At 36.8% G+C, this 15717-nt stretch overlaps 1 protein-coding gene across 7 annotated transcripts in view; it reads left to right on the plus strand.

Moving 5' to 3' along the window:
- MAP3K20 (mitogen-activated protein kinase kinase kinase 20) overlaps positions 1–15717 on the plus strand; it is a 159805-nt gene that overhangs the window by 71363 nt on the left and 72725 nt on the right. For 6 of the 7 annotated variants that reach the window (XM_037151277.2, XM_053665205.1, XM_053665206.1 and 3 more), the window contains 4 exons: positions 5125–5226; positions 9475–9540; positions 12816–12844; positions 12962–13099. In XM_037151277.2, the coding sequence (XP_037007172.2) occupies positions 5125–5226; positions 9475–9540; positions 12816–12844; positions 12962–13099 (335 nt within the window). Of the gene's footprint in view, positions 1–5124; positions 5227–6626; positions 7027–9474; positions 9541–12815; positions 12845–12961; positions 13100–15717 lie in introns of those variants that run through there. The other variant, XM_053665208.1, reaches the window with a different exon arrangement.

The raw sequence follows: 15717 nt of genomic DNA on the forward strand, positions 1-15717 counted from the left end.
TTCTTAACATAATTGGAAACATGAGATTGTATAAAGCAATAATTAGAACACTGTTAGCTTTGAAACATACATAGGTACATATTACAGTAATAGCCCAAGGAACGAAGGAGGGAATTGAACTCATTTGAAGAAAGGTTTCTATATTCTACTGTAATTAAGAATATTAACCTACAGTAGATTGTGCTAAATTAAGATGGATTTTATAATTCCTTGAGCCACTACCAAGAAAGTCTACTCAAGAAGAATAGTAAAAACTCAGCCAAGGAATTAAAATGACAAATTAAAAATATTAACACGGAAGAAGGAATAGAGGATTGAGGGCAGGAGATATGTAGAAAGAGATGGCAAACAGAAGCCCGACATATCAACAGTTAGTTGAATGGGAAGAATCTAAACACCCCAATCAAGAGAGATTGTCAGACTGCATTTTAGAAGCAACTACATACTGCCTATAAGAGACACATCTTAGGTTGAAAGATATCAATACAAAAGCAAGAGGATAGAAAAACAAATGCCATGCAAACAATAACCATGAGAGAAGTGGAATTATTATATTAATTTCAGACAACAGAGACTTAAAAAAAAGAACTATGTCACCATGGCCAGGTGGATAAATTGGTTGGAGCATTATCCCACACACCAAAAGGTTAAGGGTTTGGTTACCGGCCAGGGAACATACCTAGGTTGCAGGTTCCATCCCAGGTCAGAGTGCATACTGGAGGCAACTGATCTCTCTCTCTCTCTCTCTCTCCCTCCTACCCCTCCCCCCCAAAAAACAATAAAACATATCCTTGGGTGAGGATTTTAAAAAAACGTCTCTTGTTTCTAGAGACAAGAGTTGTTGTATCCTGTTAAAAAGATCAATACATCAGGAAGATATAGCAGTTATAAATGTGCATGCCTAACACAAGTCCTCAAAGAACATGAAGTAAAAACTGACAGAATTTGAAGGAGAAATAAGCAATTCAACTGGCTTCTGTGCCCCACTGTCAATAACTGGTAGTACTCAACCAAAAAAAAATTACAAGGGATAAGGAAGACTTGACACTGAACCGGTGGTGGCTAACTCACATGTACGGAACACACCAACCAGCCAAGAATACAGATCTTTTCAGGTGAACATGGGACAATCTTCAGGACACATCGTAAGTTAGGCCACAAAGTAAATCTTATTACATTGAAAAGGATTGAAACAATACAATATATATTCTCCAACCACGGTGGAATTAAGTTAGAAATCAATGCCAGAAAGAAATCTGGAAAATCCCCAAATATTTGGAAATTCCATAACACACTTCTAAATACCCAGTGAGGTAAAGAAGAAATCATAATGGATTTAAAGATACTTGGACAGAGAGAAAATGAAAATGTAGTGTATTAAAAATTGTACAGTGCAGATAGAGGGAAATGTGTATCTTGACACAGCTATGGTAAAAAAGAAAGGTCTGAAATTGATCACCTTAGGAAACTACAAAAATACAAAATAAACCCAAAGCAAACCAATGAAAGGAAATAAAGATTAGAGCAGAACACGATAAAACAGAAAAGAGAAAAAATAACAGAGAAAATCAATGAAAATAAAAATTGATCTTTGAAGAGATCAATAAAACTGACAAACCTTTAGCTATACTGACCAAGAAAAAAGAGAGAAGATTCAAATCACCAAAATCAGGAACAAAAGAGAGGACAGCACTGTGGGCCCCACAGGAATTTAAAAGGATTCTAAGGGGATATTACGACCAACTCTATGCCAACAAATTAGACAATTTAGATGCAGTGAGTGAATTTTAAAAATAATACAAATTATGAAAACTGATTTAAGAAGAAACGAAGTTTGAGTAGACCTATAACAAAGAAAAAAATTTAAATCAGTGATTTTCAGTTGTCTCCACAGTAAGAGCCCAGCCCCAGATGACTGCACTGGTAAATTCTATCAACTGTTTACAGAAGAAAGAAGTAGTAACACCAATTTCTCCCATGCAGACTCTTTCAGAAAGTTAGGGGAGGGAGGAATACTTACCAGCTCGTTCTAAAAGGCCAGTGTCAGCCTAATACGAAAGCCAGACAAAAAGATAATCAGAAAACTGTAGAACAAATTCCTTCATGAACACATACAAAATCCTCAACTACAATGTTATTGTCATTAGCAAACTAAATCCAGCCATCAATGGAAAAAATTATACACCATGACTAAATGGAATTTATCCCAGAAATACAAGGTTGGTTTAACATTTAAAATCAATTAATGAAAGCCAGCATAATATGTATTAGCATAAAAGGGAAAAAACCTTTTGGCATTCTATAACACCAATTTATAATAAGAAATCTGAATAGACTAGGAGTAGAAGGGACTTTCCTCAACTTGATTAATAGCATCTACAAAAACACACAACTGATGACATACTTAATGGTGGAAATGAATGTGTCCCCCACTAAGATTAGGAACAAGGCAGTGAGGTTCTGCTCTTGCCACATCTGTTCAACATTACAGTCAGGCAAGAAGAAGAAAATAAAAAGTGTCCAGATTGGTAAGGAAGAAGTAAAACTGTCTTATACGACATGATTCTCTATGTAGAAAATCTCAAGGAATTCACATGAAAAAAAACTACTAAAACTTTTAAACATATTTAGCAAGATAAATATTAGAAATCTATTATATTTCTGTTTACTGGGAATGAACAATCTAAAAATTAAATTAAGAAACTGTTGTATTTATAGTAGTATCAAAAAGAATAAAATCTAGTTGGGTATAAATTTAACAAAAGAAGTGTAAGATTTGTACATGAAAAGTATAACACAGTGCTAAAAGAAAAATAAATATCTCAATAGTGTAGAGACAGCATGTGTTCATGGTTTGAAAGACTTGCTATTGTCAAGGTGGCAGATCTCCCCAAATTGATTTATAAATTCTAAATAATTCCTATAGAAATCCCAGCAGAATTTTTGTCAGAAATTGACAAGTTGGTCCTAAAATTCACATGGAAATGCAAAAGACCTACAATAACCAAGTCAGTTTTAAGAAAGAGCTAAGTTTGAGTACTTGACTGCCTCAGTTTAAAACTTATTATAAATCTTCAGTAACGACATAGTACATTATTGGAACAAAGATAGGCATATAGATCAATGGAACAAAATTAAGATCTTAGGACAAAAAAAAACCCCTTACATTGATCATCAGTTGGTTTTCAATAAAAGTGCCAAGACAGGGTAAGGGATAGTCATTTCAACAAATTGTGTTGGGATCATTAGAAATCTACACATAAAAATTATCTTAGACACTCACCTCAAACTATACACAAAAATGCACTCAAAATGGGTGGTCAACTCAAGTGCAGGAGGGAAAACTAAGACTAAAACTAAAAATAAACCACCCTGGCTGGCATAGCTCAGTGGATTGAGTGCGGGCCTGGGAACCACACAAATCGGGGTTCGATTCCCAGTCAGGGCACATGCCTGGGTTGCAGGCCAGTTCCCTGCAGAGGATTCACAAGAGGCAACCACACATTGATGTTTCTCTCCTTCTCTCCTTCCCTTCCCCTCTAAAGGTAAATAAATAATAAAAAATCTTTAAAAACCCACCTAAACATAAACCTCTTAGAAGAAAAAAAGAAAATATTCATACCTTTGGGTTAGACAAAAGCTATTTGGATATGACACCAAAATCACAATCCAGAAAAGAAAAGCTGATAAATTTGGCTTTGTCAAAATTAAGAACTTCTGCTCCTTGGAAGTTATAAAAGAATGAAAAGACAAATAACAGTGAAAGAAAATATTTTCACCTCACAAATCTGATAAATGACTTGCATCCAGAATAATTAAAGAACTCTTAGGACTCAATATTAATCAAACAACCCAGTTTAAAAATGGGCAAGCAATTTAAATAGACATTTTGTCTGTGGATATATACAAGCAACTAATAGACACATGCAAAGATGCTCAGCTGAGTTGGTTGCTAGGAAAATACAAATTTAAAACATGAAATAGCACTAGAATTAGATCCACTGTAACGCTGTAATCAAAACCACAGACTACACCAAGTGTTGGGAACGTGGAGAAACTGAACCCCCTGCATTACTGGCAGGAATATAAAATGGTACAACTTCTTTAGAAAGCACTCTGACAGTTTCCTAAAAAGTTAAACTTACTGTAGGGCCCAGAATCCCACCCCCAGGAACCTACTTAAGAGAAATGAAAACACATTTCCACACAAAGACATTTACATGAATGTTCATAGCAACATTATTCATAATGGCCAAAAACTCTGAATGATCCAAATGTCTATGAAGTGGTAATGAATAAACCAAATGTGGTAAATCCATACAAGGGAATATTAGTCCCCGGTAAAAAGGAATGAAATGCTCATACTTAGTGATACTTCTCTATAAGTGAACCTTATAAATATTATGTGAAGAGAAGGAAGTCAGACGTAAAGGCCACACACTGTAAGATTCCATTTATTTGACCTTTCCAGAAACGGCACAGAGAGAGCAGAGTTGCAGAGAGAAAGCAGGTGGTGGGGTGGTGATTAACTGCAGGGGCCCCGGGAGCTCTTCAGGATGAGGGAATGGTTCTAAAATTGGGTGGCGGTTGTGACTATTCACCCAGTAAATTTACCAAAAGTCATCATATTGTACATTAATCATGAATGAATCTTGTATGTAATTTATAACTCAAAGCCATTTTTTAGGGCACTTTCTTACTTTCTTGGCCATTTGTGCTAAACTTTAAGGGCTGTTCCAAATTCTGGTGCAAGAAGGTTGATTTGTTTACATTGTCATGAGAACTTTCCTGACTGTGTTTAATCTTATCTAGCTCATAAGAATAATAATATCAAAAGAAATGCCTGTTTATATACCTGCCTTTGTTTCAAATACGTTCTTCCAGCACCTCTTTGTGTTTCTGAGTTCCATGTAAATGGCTTTTGATTTTATTCTTGGCCATGGTTTTACTATTCACGTGGTTAGTGCTTCTTTTCGACAGTTTTCTTTCCAGGATAACACTAACTTTTAGAAACCAAAACATGGAACAATTTTGTATAATTTTGATGTCTTCTGTTATCTTCCCAATGAAAATATAAAGTCTTGTTTAGTTTTAATGATATGTTTATCTTTCCATTAAAACCAGAATATGCCTCTCTGGGATCCCTGTATGATTACATTAACAGTAACAGAAGTGAAGAGATGGACATGGATCACATTATGACCTGGGCCACTGACGTAGCCAAAGGTAATACTAATGGTGCACAGTTGGTGGGGAGCAGTTCCCTATTGGGCCATGGTGACTGAAGTCACGAGATTTGTTATTCTGTGTCTTTTAGATGTTCTTCTTTCCTCAAACCAAAAGTAGCAGGAATTCTACAACTTAACCATACAGATAAAATTTTAGGTCATTGTCTTTCCACTCACGTGTTCTTTTCTCTTTCCTTTTTTTAACCTATTTCATTCCCTAAAACCAAGTTCCAACAAAACCAGGACGCCGTTTTTACACTTTGTACCAGCTTCCTTGACACATTAAGCAGAAAAATCATAATTCTGTTACTGCTCTGCAAGTCTCTACTTAGATTCAGTATCCAGAAAACATGATTTTTGTAGGATTTGTTCTATTCATTTTATATACATAATAATAAACTAAATATAGTAACCACTTGAAAAAATTTACTTTTCCTACTATGTACAAGCAATTCAGATTTTATATTATATTTAATGTAAACTTGGAAACCACTCTTGGAAATAAAACATTTTAATACACAAAATCCCTAAACAAGGTGCCCAGTTCTACTTCCCTCACCAATTCCTGCATAGACTAATGCTTTCTAAAGCAATTTAAATTCCATTTATTTTTATCTTTTTTTCCATTTTCCTAGCTGAACATTTCTGAATTGTATTTATAACTGTCAAAGTTGCTTTGGAAACAGCATAATCTAAACAGTGAACACTGATAGTTACATTTGGACTAGCGACCACTAGAAAGCAAGTGTGTCCAAATACAACTTGGGCAATGAATTGCTTTACGTTTCACTAGTCCAGACTTTATATGAGCATCTCTTTAAGAAGCAAATAGAAGGATATTTAAAATTCATTAAGGAGGGCAGCTCCTACTTTGCTTTCACTGGGAAGTCTTACAGTGAATTCCAAAAGTAATAGCCTTTTCTTTGGGGAATTATCTTGTCTGTTTTAAGTTTCATCAACACCTGCCAAATTCTTCAACTAAAGGAAGTGAATTTTTTTTGGTAAAGATTCATGCTAAATTCTGCTGCTGAATGATGGCACTTCATTATCGTATAAGAATAATAAACTCTATGTTTAGGATGGTGCACTTAAGGCTTTGGCTGTGTTAATTAACTTAATTGTGTGTTCATGCATCAGGCATCTCAAATCAGCCTTAAAATTTCACATTCTTCAAGATATTTCCATGCAACATCAGAGTCACTTCTCTGTGCGTCAGTAGTCCATGGGGACCACCTGTTTGTAAGCCAAGTGATGCACTGTTGTTGGGAACTGCCTGCAGTTCTGCGGAAATACGCTGATGTAATGCAAATATGTACACAAGCAGCCCTCCGCTGAAAACACCTCCACTTACAGACATTTGCACTTAGGGTGCTCTGCCGATAACACCTATGTTATTGTTTAACGGCACTTAGGATGGACAGACAGCAAATAAATCAGCTGGCATCAGTCACTCTGGTTCCTGCTGTGCACAGTCTACTTAAGTTTGCTGGGCCCCCAGCCCGCAACCTGCCCCTCCCCGCCTCTTTCCCTGCACTGTCCCTGTCTGAGGGCGAGTCCCTTGGCTGCAGATCAGCTCAGTCAGTCCTGGGGTTTCTCAAGACTGCTGGCACTCTGTATCAGGAGGACAAAGAAGAGAGGAAACAGACTAAGTAGCAAACTGGAACCAGAGGCAAAGAATAGAAATGGAGAGAATGGGGGTAGACCAAGGGGTAGTGTCCGAAACTTCAAAGTAATAAGACCATGTTTTTGTGACTGGTGAATTGACCTGAAAGGCAACTGCTGATGTGTTTAGCCAAGGGTAAGTAAAGGGGGGCATTGTTTGTTTATAGTTACAATACTTCATATTTAAAATGGCCTATAAAAGGGAGAAGAAATCAATGCTCTTGGAATGACTTCGACCCTCTCTGACAAAGCTGTGTGTAGAACTTGCAGATTAAATTAAAAGGTTTGATTTTCGTTGATTCCATTATGAATTTAGCTATGTACTCTTCATTGTGACCAGGACTGAAGCCAGTGTAGCAACAAGATATTGAGAAATCAAAGAATGAATAACTAATTTCAAGTAAGAATTGGTTCATACATTTTGACCTAGACACTGCTTAACATCACTGCAGAGAAAATACCTCCTAAAACCAAAAAGATTCTCCTCTTTCTGGGTAGAGAGAGGAGTGGAGGAAGGCAGGCCAGCAAGTATATCTGAAAGTTTGCGAGTCAATCAGCAGCATGTAAGGGGAACAATTGGAGCAAATAAGCCTGCATCCTGTCTCAAATGGTCATCTTTGATGCCAGATCTTTCCCAAATGACACCAGTCAAAACCCTGAATTCTTAAAAACTGATGAAGGTACTTTTCAGCCTTCTTAATTGTTTGCAATAAAATAAGGCAGAATTTTATAGAGATGGCTCTATAAAAACAAGCTAAATAGAATTTTATGTGATTGTGATTACTACTGTGTTTATGAACACTGAGTGTTCTGTAAGTGTATGCCGTGCAGTATACACCAATAATTCATGCTGTTTCTCGTAATATCTGCCATGAGGGAAAAAGTGCTCATATTTAAAAGCTTTTGTACTTGAGTATTGTTTTTCTGAAGTCCTTACTTGTCACCAGTATAGAAATTATCTAGCTCTACCTCTAATAGTAATTATAAACCAGTTCTACCTGAAAAAAAATAAATAATTCAGGAATTTGGTTCTTACAGCAAGAGAGAGATAACTATGAAATTCAATCATAAAAATTATTAAAAGTTACCCAAGTTGTAGTTGAATTTTCAGTTTGTAGTATGCAGAACTTCATATTAGAAGATTTCCTCTATCCCAATTACATCTTGTTTAAGATCATTAAAAATTTTTTTTTTAGATTTTATTTATCTTTAGAGGGGAGGGAAAGGAGAGAGGGAGAGAAATATCAATGTATGGTTGCCTCTCTTGCGTCCCCTGCTGGGAACTGGCCTGCAACCCAGGCATGTGCCCTGACTGGGAATCGAACTGCGATCGTCTGGTTCCCAGGCCCACGCTCGATCCACTGAGCTACACCAGCCAGGGCTTAAGATCATTTAAATTATTAATACTTTTGTTAAGTTGACTCCTTTCAGGAATATCTTTGTATAGCAGGACTTTATATCATCTTATATTCTTTGTTCTTTTCATGATTCTTCAAAATGTAATAATCAGAATAGTAGAAAATAATAAGTTATTTTACAATTAGTCTTTATAAAATTGAAATTTTTGTGTACTTAAAAGAGAACCAAACCCTAGTTATTAAATGGTGTTTAATGAATAATTTAGTTTTAAAAAGAGCCTGTCTGATTTGGAAGGAGTGGGGGCTATTTCTTTTACTATTTAGAAAAGACAGTGTGAGAAGTGAAGAGAGAGGAAATTTACAGTAGGAAATTTCTGTTTCTTTATTCTAAGGGGGTAGGCAGTACATAAGTGCAAAAAAAGAATCAGACACTTCTTTTCAAACACTACTGCAGGGGTAAGGGTGAAATGTGTGTCTTGCAAAGCATAATTTTTATTCAAAATAATAAAACTCTACCCAGTTTATATGCATCTAACTTACTGAAGTAACTTGATTTATATTCTAAACATGTTGGAGAGAATTTCAGAGTGCCTATAAATAAAGGTTATCTCAAAGACTTATTGTTGTAAAAAGAATAAAATATTTTGTAGCTACAATATATTTTTTCTATCCAAGGATCATAAAATCCTTTAGCAACCACAGCTAATGAATCCAGTCAGTTCTTTGGCCCTGACCCCACCTCCACTCCCAGGGTCTCACTGGAATGAGCCCTGAGAAAATAAGTGAAGCTGCAACTAACTGGGGGGCTGCAGACGTCCACGTAAAACGCGAACACCTCGGTCAGAACTTACCAACTCAGAAGGCAGTTGGTCGTGGAATACCTTAGTCATTGGAGCAATTCTTCCCATTGTAACTGTGCTATTGTCATGCAGACTGCAGAAAATCCAGGTGTCCATATTAGGTATTGTAAGAAGCTAGCTTTACCCACAATCAAATTCCAACTTCTAAGAGATTAAAGCACAGTTTTCCCTAGCATATATATTTTCCTTCTGTAGACATATCTTCTCTCTGTCTTATCTTTCCTAATGTAGGCACATCTTGTCTCTATTTTATTGAGCCCTTTGCAAATTATGAATGGTATTACTGATGTTTAAAATAGGAAGATAATATTGATACAATGTTGAAAAGTAATATTGATACGCTTTTCTTCCCTCTTGTATAAAAAGGGATGCACTATTTGCACATGGAAGCTCCAGTCAAGGTGATCCACAGAGACCTCAAATCAAGAAATGGTAATGTAGCCAAATGTTTTCATTTCCCCTGTTTTATTACCAAACACTCGCACCTGTTTATAGAAATAAGCATCATGCTTTCCATGTCTTTTGTAACGTGCTTTTTTGACTAACCACTGGCACCAAGAAAATCTTTCCACTGTTAATAAATATCAAACTTCTCCATATTATTTCAAGAGGCTACATAGTATTTCACTGTATGAATAGCACAGAGTGTGGATATTTGGGTTGTTTACATTTTTTTCTGTGATTAAAAATGTTGAGCTTAATACTTTCCAGCAAAATTTTTCAACACCTCCTTAATTATATTTTTAGAATCATTTTCTACAAGAGGTCTTGCCAGATCAAAGCACGCAGACATGTATTTCTGGTCTCCTATTTTTAGATGGTTCTCTGTACTCGCAGATTTCAGTTTTGTTCTTGTTACTTCTGAATTATTTGGTGTAAATTTTTTATGTCAGTCACATTACCTGGAGTGGTGCCCCAAACTGATCAGCACGTTTAGGAGTTTGGGAATTAAAGCCTTTTTTTTCTTTCTTCTCTCCTTCAGTACTTTCTAAACTTTATTTATGATACTGTATAGTTTGGAGAGAGAGAACATTTTAAAATGACTCGCAGGATTAGACGTTACCTTCAAGTAGGAGTGATAACAGGATGCCTCTTCCATCACGTCACTTGAAAGTTAATGGAAAAAGGCAGTGGGATTATTTTGCCAGCCAGCGCTAGCTGAAGTAAACATCGGAGTTTGCTACTTAAAAAAAAGAACCTTGCTATCAGTTCGGTTACATGCTCTCATTTAATTATTTACATGCTTTCTAAGTGATTCTTCTAAGTCACAGGGAAGAGAGCTATTTATTTTTAGGAAATCTTTAAATCACTGTAGTTAAAATGGGCATATACTAGTACTGCTATCCTTAGAATGGGTGGGCATGGTAAGTGGAGAGAGAGGAGTGGGGAACTGACCAGCTGCCCTTGCTCGTACTCAGCGCCCGGGGGCTCGTGGTGGGGAGACAGGGCAGTTGTTGGCAGCTGCCCCTCCTCAGTAGTCAGGTTGGACCACCAGCCTGGCCCTGGCCGGTTGGCTCTGGCTCATTGTTCTGTCCTTTTCTAGGTCATCACTTATCCTCTGGCTCTTCTTAGACATAAACTTTCAGGAACTAAACACTTTTGATGTATAGTTGGCCAACAGGAAGTCATTAAAAAATCATCTAGAACCTTGTAGGAAGTTTTAGAGTTTGATGGCTTTGTAAATTTTCAGTTTGTGCTCAGAATTTCTATCTAAACAAGTTAGTTGACTTCTTTCCTTTTAACCTGCTTTATTTCTATATCCTAAATATTTCATGAGAGGAGAATGATGAAATTATGGATTTTTTCTCATGCTGTCACTATAAAAACTAAATAACAATGGATACTGTCCCCATTTTTTTAAAACTACAATTTGTGTAGTTATTTGATGGGAAAACATGAACACATCAAAACAATATAGACCTATTTCAACAATTTTTTCTGGGAGAGGGAATAATAAGATTCTTATTTTCAGTGTTATATATCTTTATAATCTTAGATATTTAAAAATGGCCACTTTTATAATGAGAAAAAGGAAGAGGGATTTTTTTAATACCTGAATATAGTGTTAATGATATTTATATTTCTCATTTGAAATAGTTTATAGTCTGTAGATAGTATCACATTTACCCTTCGCCTGTTTCTATATATTAGATCATGCAAAGATTATTTTCCCTCCATTATCAAGGGTATTAGTAACAGCTAGTAAGTATTGATCATCTGCCACATTCAAGGCACTGTGTGTGGCTTACAGAAGAAACTCTGAAAACTGTCAGTTGTCAGGGGTCTTGTCCTCGCTCCCTCTATGTTTTCACCCTCTCCCATGAAAGCCCCACCTATATAGTAACACTCCCACCAGATCCCAGCTTCAAAACGACACAGCTGTCTGCTTACCAGACATGGCCACACAGACAGTTTGTATGACCCTAACATGTATTGAGTCCAAGTTGATCTTTTCATCTTCTCTCTGCCTCCTAAAAAAAAATTCTTGCACTCCCTTTCTCAGGGAGTGGCAATACCAGTTGGGTAAGCCAGGGATTAGATGAAAGGAAATTACAGTCCAATCCCAGAGCTCCAGCTCTAACTGTTATGCCAGAACACCTCCTTATTCGATGTCATCCTAGAGTTCTTCTCCCTCCATGCCCGTTTTTCTGGCCAAGCTGATTCTGTCTCCTACATGTTTCTTGACTTTGGTCCACTTCTCCCCTGTGCTCTGCCACAGCCTTGCTCCAGGCATCCTCCTCTCTCTCTTGGACTACACCTGGCACCCATAGCGATCTCTTCACCTCTAGTTCGGTTCTTCCCCAATGTACTCTCCCCGCTGCACTTTTGACCATTCATTTCTTTGCTAAAAATCATTCAGTGGCTTTCCATTTCTCCCAAAGGCTCATCTGGAGCTGGCCCATGTCTTCCAAATTTGCGTGCCAATTTCTCTGCTGACCTTTTGCAAGGCTCTTCCTTCTGCTGAGGAAACTACTTTTTCTCCCCCAGCTCTCCAATTTCTGGTTAATCTGTTTGGATTTCAAGTCTTAGCTTAAGCATCATGTCTTCCAGGAAACTTCCTCTGACTTCCTTAGGCTTAGATCACCCTGCTTATTAGTTCCACAGCAATTTCCATGTCTCTCACCATGGAATTTATTACACTTTATTATGGATGTGTGTTTGATTGTCTCACCCATTAGACTGTAAACTCCAAAAGCACAGAGATGAGACAATGCCAGTGTTGCTCACCTTTTTCTTCCAGAATGTAATACATGGCCTTGCTCAGTAAATATTTGTTAAATGAATGAATGTATGAATAAGTGAATGAATAAATATTGTCACTGCCTTCAAGAAAATTACTCTTCAATAGTGAGGAAAAAACACCTATGCCATGAAGTAATAATGCTAACTACGTCTGCAGTATCATGTTGGCAGTCTAGTGGTAGAATCCAAGTTAAAATTTGGTTCTCCTAACTACTACTAATCTATGTCTTTTTGCTGGACAGCTACATTTGACTTAAATAAATCTTTTGGAAACCTTTTTAAGCACCCCATGGAATTAGTTGTTTAAATGTCAGCTCCTTTTTTTCAAAATCTTCCATGTAGTAACTACTTTGATTTTACTTGTCATGATGTCATATAGAAGACAGAAATAGAACTTCATGATTTTTTTCAGTATAACTCTAAGGAGATGATTGTCATAATTTATATTTTATCTTTTTTTTTAGTTGTTATAGCTGCTGATGGAGTATTGAAGGTAGGTCTATTTCTTTTAATTTTTTTAAAAAATTGTTAACTTTAGATGTAGCTTTTTATGACTGTGTCCTTTATTCGTCATTAATTATAAAGTTGCTACCTATTTCTATTTTCTCAGATCTGTGATTTTGGTGCCTCTCGGTTCCATAATCACACAACACACATGTCCTTGGTTGGAACTTTCCCGTGGATGGCTCCAGAAGTTATCCAAAGTCTCCCTGTCTCTGAAACTTGTGACACATATTCCTATGGGGTGGTGAGTTCATTTCTCATTTTTTGCTTGCTAAAACAAATGCAAAAAGTAAACAACCTACAGAAGCAGGATGCAACAATTGAACGCAGTTTTAAGACAATGATGTTGTTTCTGGTGGAACACCCGGAGCCACAGCAGCAGAGAGAGCACTTGGCAATTACGTTTTCTTGGATCACTTTTATGCATTGGAGCTATTATGTCCTGTGTTGGAAAGAAACCAATGCCATTTCTAGGAGGCAACTTAGATGGAACCTAAACTGCTGTTGGGCCTGATGCAGTCCTGTGCAGAGTGCTTTCCTGGGTGGACATATGACTGTAGAATATGTCTCTACGTCAGTGGTAGAGTGGCTTATTTGGAACTGGACTTCATTGTAATGAGCTATTTAAAAACCGGTAATAGATCTGCCAAATACAGCCTGTTGATTACCAGGAAATATTTGAGTGCCAACCATTAAACTGATCAGTGAGTTTCTGCAAAGTACAGGAGAAAACGTACTTAGTGTTTAGCACATGGCCTTGTTTGTGTCTACGGCAAGTCTTAGAAAGTAGTACTGACTACCTGAAACATGAATTTGGTATCGAGCATAACAGCAGAACCACACAGTTACCAGAACAGAATAATCTAGGAGTAGGGGGAATGCTCAAGGAAGAGAAACCGTAGGAATGAATCAGCTAAGGAGCAGAAGATTCTAGGGGTGGGAGGAGGTTCAGATTGGGGAATAAATTATATCTGAATTAGCAGATAGAAAGAAGTGGGAAGAATGGTAGAAGTAGTGGGGTACAGGGGGGAAGATGGGCAGGGTGGTTCTTTGGTGGTGAAGGAATTCGTTTGTTGCCTTTTTTTGAGGTTAAGTTCATTATCCCTAAAAATGTTGTGTATCCTTTAAAAATTCCAAAATAGTATTTGGAACTCCCTGTCTTCACATCTCATCTCTCAATTATACTGCTTTCTCCATTTATATTATTACTTCTTAAAATGATGTTTTCATAATAATGGGAAAAGATGCAGACAAATTTCAGGCCAAATCAACATGCTTCTTCCTGAACTTCTGTTTTCAAATGAAAGCAATAGCTGAAGGCACAAGAGGAGACCAAGTTGTCAAACTCATTTGTTTTACTTTAGAGTTCATTGGTTTCTAGGTGCTTAAATGCCAGCTTCACTAGTTATGTTTTAGGCTTGTTTCAGTTGGCTAGCTTTTTCTAAATCACAATACATCTGATAAATACCAAATTAATTTAATATGGTGATAAAGTTTGTTGGCAGTTGGAAAAAATCATTTCAAGAATGAAATACACATTTTGGACAAAGGCTAGAATTATCAAGGTTGGAAGACAATAGTAGCATCAGGCCAAATACCTACTTTCCCTTGGTTCTGTGTGTTTCTAAGAATGAAGGCTATAACCCATTATAAACAGTGATCAAATAATTCTCATTAAAGGAAGTGGGAAAAACCCGTAAGTTCCTGAAGAGACCAGATTCTGAAACTGATCCCTAAGTCAAAAGTTATTTCATTCTGACCATCTTACAAATCTCTTGCTAGGGATTTGTCTGAAATGGGGAAATTTGTTGCAGTTTAAGACTTTTTGTGAGATTATTTTCTTTTATGAAGTTATATTCCTTCATTTTTTGTGCATATTGTCATAATTTTATTATATCTTTTTAAAATTTTTATCTTTGAGTGTACTTTTTGCATGACCATTTATCCCTCTATACTCCCTTCTACCTCCACCAACCCCTTTCCTCCCCCCTGCAATTACCACACTGTTGTTCATGTCCATGAGTTCTTTCTCTTTTTGCCTGATCCATCAACACCCCCACACACACAAACCCCTCTTAACTGTCAGCCTGCTCTCTATGAGTCTGTCTCTATTTCGGTGGTTAGTTCAGTGTATTCATTAGATTCCACATGTGAGTGAGATCATATGGTATTTGCCTTTCTCTGAGTGACTTATTTCACTTAGCATAGTGTTCTCCAGGTACACCCATGCTGTTGCAAAGGGTAAAATTTTCTTCTGTTTTACGGCCGAGTAGTATTCCCTTGTGCAAATATACCATAGTTGTTTTAGCCACTCATCTACAGTTCCTTCATTTTTTCAAGTATATTTTATTGATTATGCTATTACAGTTGTCTTAATTTTTTCTCCCCTTTATCCCCACTCTGCCCTGTAGCCCCCCCTCCACCCTCCAGCATTCCCCCACCTTAGTTCATGTCCATGGGTCATACACAAAAGTTCTTTGGCATCTCTGTTTTCTGTACTATTCTTAACCTCCTCCTGTCTATTTTATGCCCACCAGTTATGCTTCTTATTATCTGTACCTTTTTCCCCATTCTCTCCCTCCCCCTTTCCACTGATAATCCTCCATGTGATCTCCATTTTTGTGATTCTTTTCATGTTCTAGTTGTTTGCTTAGTTTTTGTTTTTGTTTTTTAGGTTCAGTTGTTGATAGTTGTAAGTTTGTTGTCATTTTACTCTTCATAGTTTTTGATCTTCTATTTCTTAGATAAGTCCCTTTAACATTTCATATAATAATGGCTTGGTGATGATGAACTCCTTTAACTTGACCTTATCTGGGAAGCACTTTACCTGCCCTTCCATTCTAAATGAAAGCTTTGCTGGAC

Source organism: Artibeus jamaicensis, unplaced genomic scaffold, assembly GCF_021234435.1.
Source record: "Artibeus jamaicensis isolate MK-2021 breed Jamaican fruit bat unplaced genomic scaffold, CSHL_Jam_final contig_391, whole genome shotgun sequence".
Taxonomy (NCBI): Eukaryota; Metazoa; Chordata; class Mammalia; order Chiroptera; family Phyllostomidae; genus Artibeus; species Artibeus jamaicensis.